The 9,446-nt window shown below is 51.1% G+C and overlaps 1 protein-coding gene across 1 annotated transcript; it reads left to right on the top strand.

The window, feature by feature from the left end:
* The first annotated feature begins 292 nt into the window (after positions 1-292).
* LOC116948569 (uncharacterized) lies at positions 293-6,118 on the top strand. The gene is made up of 5 exons (XM_032965342.2): positions 293-598; positions 2,104-2,610; positions 3,051-3,179; positions 3,626-3,715; positions 3,856-6,118. Exons 2-5 carry the CDS (start codon positions 2,127-2,129, stop codon positions 4,803-4,805), a joined length of 1,653 nt encoding a protein of 550 aa, XP_032821233.2. The 5' UTR covers positions 293-598; positions 2,104-2,126; the 3' UTR covers positions 4,806-6,118.
* Positions 6,119-9,446: the final 3,328 nt, after the last annotated feature.

The following is a 9,446-nucleotide window of genomic DNA, read 5'->3' on the forward strand; positions in this document are numbered from 1 at the left end:
TGCCGGAGTTTGCTGCTCATGTTGGAGAAGCTGATGATCCTCCTCCTGCTGCTGCTGCCATTGATGATAACGATGGCATCGATGATAACGATGGTATCGATGATAACGATGGTAATGATGATAACGATGGTAATGATGCTGCTGTTGATGATGTTGCCACCGCTGCCACTGCTGATGGTCGCATGCCGAGTGGCGGCCGTCAGCGCCGCGCTCCTTCCACGCGAGGCCAGGGCAGCCCCCCACCCACACGCCGCCTGCCCCCCCCCCCACGCCGCCTGCCCCCCTCCCCCCCACGCCAGCAGCGGCACAGACGGGCTGTAACAATCGGCACACTCCCCCCCGCGCGGGTCAATTTTGCGCCCGCCCCGCTGATTTCGCGCGGCCGCCGTCAGAGTCTCACCGCCGCCAGGGGGCGGTGGCCGCGCTCGCCAGGCCTGGGCCCTTCCCAGAGCCTCCTTCCAGTCGCACATTCACGTGGGAGGCGGCAGCAGCGGCGGCGGCTTTAAAGGAGGCGTGGGGTGGGAGGGCGACTAACGTCCCTGTAGGTGTGCCACAGGAGCGAGGGAGGTGGTGGAGTGAGGAGGTTGGTGTAGAGGAGGTGAGGAGGTTATCGTGTGGTTGGTTGGTGGTGGTGGTCGCTGTGTGTTTTAAGTTCGTGCAGTGGCGGCCACGCCGAGTCGCGTGGAGGGTCCACGGACCGCGACTGTTGGAGCGGTCTTGTCCTGTGTGTGTGTGATGATCATGCCGCGGGTTTGCGGTGATGTTTCGCTCCGGACAAACCTCGCGCGTCTTACCGTGGCTAATTGCACGCGCTGTATTGCTGGGTTCTGTTTTAGTTTCACACTGCACTTGGTGTCTCATCGCGGTGACTGAACACCTGCCGTTGTCTGTGCCCGTACAGTGCAGTGATTGTCCCCCATCCAGCAGTGGATGAAGGCACGGCTGGGGATGCCGTTGAGCAAGTTATTGAAACGTAGCTTTTGGTGTGACAATTTCCATTTATTTTTTTTAACGTCACCCGCTTCGTCGCTTTATACGACAAAAATGGATGCCCGTTGTGATTGTTTTCGAGTCGGGACCAGTTGGCGAGAGGGCCTTGCGCGTTGCGATGTTTGGTTTATGCCCTCCCATTAAATATCCCATCAGAGTCCAGATACGTGCGTGGTGTCCGTCTCCTGGTGACCTTTGGGCAAAGTCTTAAGTACTCCTGCAGTCGGAAACTCTCTCATCCAGCTGCAAAACTGACATTAAGGTCGGTTTAGCACGTAGGCTTTCGCGACCAAAATTATATCCATGAAATAGGTTACTCTTCCCAACGAGTAACTAATCGGCACGTTTTGTTTTTACGTGACAAACCTTACTGATTTGGCTGTGTCGGGTGGTGGCGGGTTTAACTACACATTTATATTTATGTGATTTAACCGCGCCCCCCTCCCCCCCCCAAAAAAAACCCTCTGTTCTGACATTAAAATAACTGCTGACCATTCCGGGGATCAGAGGAGATGGTGGTAGCAGCGGACTTCAAGTACGGTACTGTTCTAAGATGGGCTGGGGTCAGTCTCTGTGCGGCCCTCTCTGTCCACTGCCACCTGCTCATGCCATGAGTGTGGCTACGTTGTGGTCAGCAGAGGGCAGGACAGCGAAGAACAGCAAAACCCCAATTCACGTCTCTTCCCCACCCCTCTTTTGCGTCGTTTCGCAAATACGTCGACACTTTATTATTAACACCTCAACGTGATTTGCGTCCCCTCAACCCCCACGCATCGTCACCTCCTTTCTCGTTTTCCGTCGCCTCTCGGCCTTCGTCTCCACCACCTCCTGCCCTGTAAATCGCTTCGATTGACGTCGTTTCGATATTCATCGTCGCACCTTTCAGGAACGCATCACATGACGTAAACCGGGGTATTGCTGTACTCTACATTGTACCCATATCCATGCTCGCAGCCTTCACCAACCCGCGCTGACCCAGCGGTGAACTATGGTCAAATAACACCCAGGACCCGCACGGCAGTGGGGAGGCTCTCATTCATCAGTGGGTCAACATAACGGCCGCGTGTGTGTTTCCGTCAAAAAAATGTCTCCCATCTGTTTTCAATTGCGCAGGGTTTAGGGTGACGACCTGCAAGATGGCAGCTGGGGTGGCTGTAGGCGGCCCCACGAGTTTTTCAGCGTGGCTGGGCACGCAGGGCGCGAGCGCGAGCATGGCGCTCGCGCTCGAGCAGGAGCTGGGCATCGGCAGCGAGGATACGCTGCTGGCCTGCGCCGAGGACCCGCACATCCGGGCGGAGTTGCTCTCCCTCGCGCGGCGCCGGCTGCCCTTCGGCTCGTACGCTGTGCTGGCGCGCCTGCTGCGAGGGGTTTGGCGGCTGCGGATTGCGGCGGAAACTTTCGGGGGCACGGAGGCGGCGGCGGCGGTGCTGCCGCCGACGGACTCGTGCCAGCTCCGCTGCGGGGAGCACAGCCTGCTCACCAGCCTCCTGCACGCCATCGTGATGACGCTCAGCAGTTTGAGCCAGGAGCTGCAGGAGTCGGCGGAGAGGTTCAGCTGCCTGGATGGGCTGGTGCAGGCGGGCGCCAGCCCACGGAGCACAGGCTCGCCGGTGCCAGCAGGTCTGCGAGCGATGGGCACGCGCAAGTGTGCACTGGCTGCCAGCGAATGGCACTTGCGGTGATATCTTGTGCTGTGTGAGAGGATAGGCCCTTATGTGTGTGCATGTATATGTGTGTCATTGTTAGGGGAGTGGTAGGGTCGTAGTTAGCGCGCTGCTCTACCAACCCAGCGACCCGGGTTTGATTCCTGCTCGCGTTCAACACCGGTGATGATTATCTGAACCGGTTCTGGGCCTCCCCTAGGTCGACTCGGTCTCAAATGAGTACCTGGTGCGATGTGTAAACATCGCCACTCGGGAGACAAAGGCGGTCAGGTGTGGTGCTGGCCACCCACCCCCTCGTGTGCCGTTCCGGCATTCATAGGTGCTCGCCAACTGCACTTGTCCCTACAGTCTGTAAAGGCTATACAGGGATCTTTGTCTTTGTGTGTCATTGTGCAGAGGCAGTGGACAGCCCTGTTCCAGTGGAGTCTTCGTCCCCTGTGGATGCTTTCGGGGCGCTCGCAGACGAGGAGCAAAACCCGTCTCGAGCGTGGGATGTAAACATCAAAATGGAGCCGGTCGGTGAAAGTAAGTCTGGCATTCGTAGAAATTGCAGTGGGGCCTTCTTTTCTTTCGAAATTAGCCACGTGTGTGGTGGTGAGTGAGCTAGTGGACGGCTTCAGGAGGCTTCAGGAGTAGCCTGATTAAAAATATCTGAAAGACTGATGGCTAATGATGGAAGTGACGGTCCATGGTTTTAGATCGGTGACTGCAGTCGCACTGTGGGCTCACACCGATGGAAAAATTAAGGCAAGAGATGGCTGCATCTGCTGTCCAATTGTTGTATGCGATTCAATACAAATGTCACAACTGTGATAACACAATGTAAGCACTTAAGTGCAGTTGAAGGTGCCAACTTGGCTATTGTCGATTATAATCGACAATAATTATTGACACATTAAAAGTGTGAAAAGCTTCAAGTGATGTTCGATAATGTAAGGTGCCATTGGGCACTTTCGTGTGCTGTGACGTAGGTACACCTGACAGCTCTGATGGGTTTTCTGGCCCCAACTTGGATGTGTCTTTCGTGAAGGTGGAAGTGGAGACCGATTGCCTGGAGAACGGTGGGTCCAGCTCATGTTTTATTCTAAACTGGGCATCTATAGCATTAATGTTTAAACAGTTGTGTGTCTGTGTAATATAAAGAACGTGTTGTTTTTGGTGTGAAAGTAATGTTTAGCGTGCTTGGTTCTCCTGTGTGTAGGTGATGTGCCAGAGTGCAGTAGAAAAGAGGCATTAGAAGATCTGGCATGCACGTGTCATCAGGACGTTTCTGCCCAATGCTGCAGCAAGGAATATTGCAATGACGTCAATACGTTAAAGCAATGGAAAGCAGCCAGACCCAAATACAAGTGGAATAACGACCAGGGCAGGTCACCGGACTGGGCTGTTGATAAAACGTCACTCGTGAGGAATAGCAACAATCCACGCTGTGACAAGGGCAGCGGTAAGAAAGATTTGGGAGAAGTCTGGAATCCCAACCTGACTCTTGATCAGAGCGTGGTTCTCATTGAAGATGACAATCCGTTTACGGCTGAGAACAGTGTTGGATATCAACACCGAGTGCATGCGACTCCAGGTGCTCAAACGCCGACGATGCACCTGGATAACGATGGCTCGCCTGTGCAGATATTCACACAGCCGGTGAGGACTTCTGCCACGGAAGACGAAGTTCATGGCACTGATAATCAAGAAGACGCTGTTTCATCAATGGAGCCGCCACCGTCTCTGGGAGCGGCACAGGCAGAGGATGTTCCGTATGATGGCTGCGTGGAGCGTGGCCAGGAGTTTTCGCTGCCGGCTCAGTACGTGCGGCACGTTCCTTGTCACCGACGCGGCGGGGACGGCGGCGTGAACGACGGCGCCGCGGGAGGCGGCCGTCCCTTCACGTGCCCGCTCTGCGGGGCTTGCTTCTCGCACCTATCGGCGCTCAACCGCCACAAGCGCACGCACACGGGCGAGCGGCCCTTCTCGTGCGAGGAGTGCGGCAAGCGCTTCACGCAGTCGTCGCACCTGAACCGCCACATGCGCACGCACACGGGGGAGAAGCCCTTCAAGTGCCTCCACTGTGGCAAGGGCTTCCTGCAGTCGTCCGACCTCGCTCGTCATCAGCGCACGCACGCACGCCGCCCCCACAGCCACCAACGCCAATGAGATGATTCATCAGCATGGTCAACGAAGGACCGTTGTGCCAAACGCGTGACCTTTTGCGACAGCATTCGCATAAACTGATCTTGCTGCCATATACCAGTGTCTCAAGTAATTTGTTTGATCCATGTATCGCGATGGCGGTGCCATTCCTTTGAGGGTCGCAGTCCACCTCAAACGTTAACCGCCAACTGAAGTGCACAATTTGCTGGAGATTGTGCATCCAGACGGGCGACGTATCTAAACAGTGACAGCCATCTCCCTCCAACGAAGCTCCCAATTGCGAGGAGACCGGTCGCAGATGCTAATGGTGACATTTACAACGAAGTTGAACCATCGGATGCCAAAAAGACATCTTTGGCATCGCATGTGGACGAACTGCAGCCGATCCAAATGAGCTTGAACCAATTTCCAGGCCTTCGCACGATACAGAAATTCTGACAACGCAGCTCTGGCAGACTCAATTTGGTGCCCGAATGTGTCTCAGACCGTTCATTATTCCAGAGGCCAGGCCGATCCGGCGCATAACTTCAGGTCTACGTCGTCCATCAGTGGTCTGTTCAGATCCCAGGTAGAGAAATTCCTCCACTGCTTCGACAGCATTACCATTAATTATGCAGTTTGCTTCTGGAGGTCCAGAGCCTAAGTTCTGGAATTGAGATCTCCACCCTATATTGGGGTGCCTACAAAATATCTCCACGATTGCCAAACGTCTTCATTTCAATAGCATTGACATCCCTTTGACTTCACCTATTTTTTTGTTTGAGTTCACATTTGTAGGTTACAAAGAGGTTGTGAGAAACTTATGCTTGGCATTGGGAGAGGACACTTCTTTTTTTAATATCATTACTCTGCTTGTTTACCCAGGAAAGCCTAACTTAGTCTCAACTCTTTTTCTGGAGGGTCCTGGCAGGACGTTTGCAGTAGGGGGCGATGATTATCTTTGTTTCCCAGTAACACGATTTGCAGGTTTTTTTTTATTTAGCAAATCTGGATCATGACACGAGCATACAATGGTCTACTGTTCATCTAATAATGTCATGGGATCATTAACGTCCACTCTGAAACAGACGGCGTGTATTTTATTCTTAATACACATGAAGTATTAACCAGGGCAGCCTGCCAGATTCAAACCGCAAACCTCTGCAAGAAGCGGCAAATCCACAACCGCCTGGTCATGTGACCGGCCAAACTGAACACGCAACTATCGTTTTGCACTCGTCAAAAACATTTTTTTAATGATTGCTTTGTAACAGCTCTTACGTGTGTCAGCGTTAATATTTGTACCAGAAACGAACAGGAATAAAATGTTTTTTTTTTCATAGAAACGGATTTGTTTGATCTTTAAATTGTATGCACTCCCACATTGGCTGTGTTTTTTAGTGGTATGTTAAGCCAGAGGACAGGAATGACTGAACAATGGACTAAGATGTTTAATGTGTGAGTAAATCTGAGTGACATTCACAAACTCAATCCAGTGATTATTCGCTGCTTGCCAAACACTCTGCCAATAAAATAAAAACTCGCCACTATTGTCAATATTGCCTTAAAACATAAATATATATAAAATGAGCTAAAGTTTTTTGACGTTCGCCCCTCAAGAGATACGATAATAACATGACATGTTGCACTACACTGCCTGCTACCTTCAAATGTTGAAGCTGATTTATGGGCAGCAATTCCCATAAACGGATGCTGAATAGCGAATACACCCACAAAATTGTTGATAAACTGGATTCACCGAGGGTTTTTGTCATCTCCAACTAGAATCCAATCAGTCATCTACTCGAACGAAGGCCCATTTCCTGAAACGGCCGATTACTCTGTTTTTCTTTAGCGACATTGTTGACATGCACTGCTGTCAACACTTGTCATTTCGCTACTGAAGGCCCTCCTCCCTATGCCGTTTCAGTCGATGTACATTAACCACAGCACGTTGAAGTATGGTCAAACATTGTTCACGATGAATACTTGCGTTTTGAGACCATCTAGCAGTGGATTGGCAAAGAACGATATACGTTGTTTTGTGTTATGCACTGTTCTGAATCACGCGTGCGTTTGCCCATGCACGTTTGCAAAGTGTACAATTACACTCCATTCCTAAGGCATACGAACATCTCGACGTGATTATACCGACCAGTGCTGTTTAAATAATAGTTGCGGGGTTAGGTTGGAAGTGTCCAGGACATATGAACCTTATGGCGGGACCCCGGAGTCCCGACTAAACGGTAGTCAAAATCGTCATTAATTTCCTTATTTTTGGCGACTCCGTCCCACCGCGCACATAAACGCCGCGACCCGCAGGGCGCGGGGATCATTCTGTTGTCGTGTCGTCCAAGCGCAGCAGCGAGGACGAATGCGCAAAAGAAACTTTGATCAGCGCATCGTGTAGAGCTCGTCGACAGGAACAGATTGCCGTATCGTTCGCCTTCAACAGACGTAAAATAACGTCGCAAGGTAGTTTATGCGAGAGCCGGGGGCTTACGGGACCTCGGGGCCTGTCCCGCCATAAAAATTTCATATGCGCTGGGCTTTAGACCAACAGTTTTGGATGTGATTCAGAGGCAAAAGGCTTGGCTTGGTTCAAGCAGTAGGTGGCGACACGAATACGCTCACTGTAACGCCGTATCTGTCAATCCGATCTTCCCTGTGCCCGAGCTCACAGGGCGCCGCTAAAGAACCACGGGTTACACGATGCTCCTACACCAGGGCGGATGTAACAGGAATAGGGCCACTCATTGTTTTTTTTCGGTAAAGTCACGTATGTAGAAATACAATAAAATTATATTAAAACAAAAAACAATCACGACGTTTCGATCACAACGCAAGCGATCTTCATCAGGTGTCAAGAACAAATCACGGAGGTAAATACAACAAAAAGATGAGATACGAGAATTCAACAAACCTGAAAAAACATTATGTGAAGCACATCCAGTCCGGCCAACAACACAGACACTTCCTGGCGGACCACGAGTTTCAGAAGAGTGTTAAATTTCGTGTTCAACCTTTGGATTGCACATACCAGCATAGATAGAATGAAAAATACGAGGTACACGGTCAGTAGAAATACATATACAAGTCCACCAAGAGGTAAGGAGGGAGGAAAGACGGACAGGGAGGCAGAGAGAGAGAGAGAGGGGGCAGCTCAAAAAAGGACCACCTCTTGTAAATACAAAACGGCAGCTCAAAAAATGACCACCTCTTGTAAATACAAAACGGCAGCTCAAAAAAGGGCACATCTTACACATAATTACAACGGTAAATTCCCCGTAGAAGTGTGATAATTGTATTTACCTCCGTGATTTGTTCTTGACACCTGATGAAGATCGCTTACGTTGTGATCGAAACGTCGTGATTGTTTTTTGTTTTAATATAATTTTATTGTATTTCTAGATACGTGACTTTACCGAAAAAAACAATGAGTAATTTTATGCAGTCACGAAAGCTTTAATACTTTATTAGGAATAGGGCCGCTGGCTAAGACCCCGGCGGGGCGAGACCCGCCCATGACCCAGACACATCCACCCATGTTCAGTGGAAATTTACCAGTGTCCCGACCGTAAAATACAATGTTCGTGCAGTCCCCGTGTTCAAATAATGCCTGATTGATGAGCATTTACTGGAATTGCCGTGTCCTGGAAAGTTGGTTGAAATCTGATTTCAGAGTACCCGAGCTTTGCTTTATGCTCCACAAAGGCCCTTTGAGCCAATGAAACCCAATTCGGGAAGTCAACCAGACTGGCCCTACCCCCACAGCCCCCTACTCATCACCCCCCCTACACACACGCGCGAAAGGGCGTTGATACAATCAGTTGCCATTGGTTATGGCCAAGCATGATGGTGCTTTGGAAGCAAGGGTTGGTGGAACACAGTATTTAAACTTCCCAACTCAATGCGGAAAGACATAGTCAGCACAGCAAGTAGGTTCTAGAATCCGTCTGTGTCTACCATTGAACATTATCTTCTCTTATGTGTGGGTTTTCTCTGGTTCCTCCCTGGCACGAACACTTCTTAAAATAAAAATCACCCGAAGATCCATCTAGAAAAGGTGATGAGTCAGTAAGGCTGTCCTGAAAAGTCATTAGCGCGTGCATTTATTTACGCGTTCACGTCACTTGGCTGTACCTGGGGGAACTGGAAAACCAGGCTTCCCCCACCCCCCCAGGTTGCATAGCTTAGAGCAGAGTCCAGCAGGCCCGCTGCTGCCCGTGTACCTACCTGGTTGACACACCCGCTCCCACTTTCCTCAGCTGAATGGGGGTAGCAGTCGCTTTGACCTTTGCTATAATGCTCAGGGGCAGGGCAATGCGCACTTTGAATGCTGCATTCGTTTTGTTTGGAGCTTTGGTTGGCGTTAACGCCCTTTCCAAACACCTCGCGCAACTGTACGCCCCCCCCCCCCCCATTCCCCTCCTCCTGTGCGATGAGGCCATTCAGCTCTGCTGCGATGTAGAAAGCAGTTAAAAGCCACCCCCCCCCCGTGCCTTTAACACAAGTGCCGGCAAGGTACAGCTGTGCACTTGTCAAAATTGTGGCTCCTCCACAGCCGCACAATGCACACTGCTGGGTCTCGTCAGCTCGAATTTATTGGGGGCAAAAATGATGTTACCGTGTGGAATGTGCACAGAATACGATCGCACAGGATGG

The sequence above is a fragment of the Petromyzon marinus genome, chromosome 34, assembly GCF_048934315.1.
Source record: "Petromyzon marinus isolate PM22_M1 ecotype Great Lakes invasive population chromosome 34, UKy_Petmar_22M1.pri1.0, whole genome shotgun sequence".
NCBI lineage: Eukaryota > Metazoa > Chordata > Hyperoartia > Petromyzontiformes > Petromyzontidae > Petromyzon > Petromyzon marinus.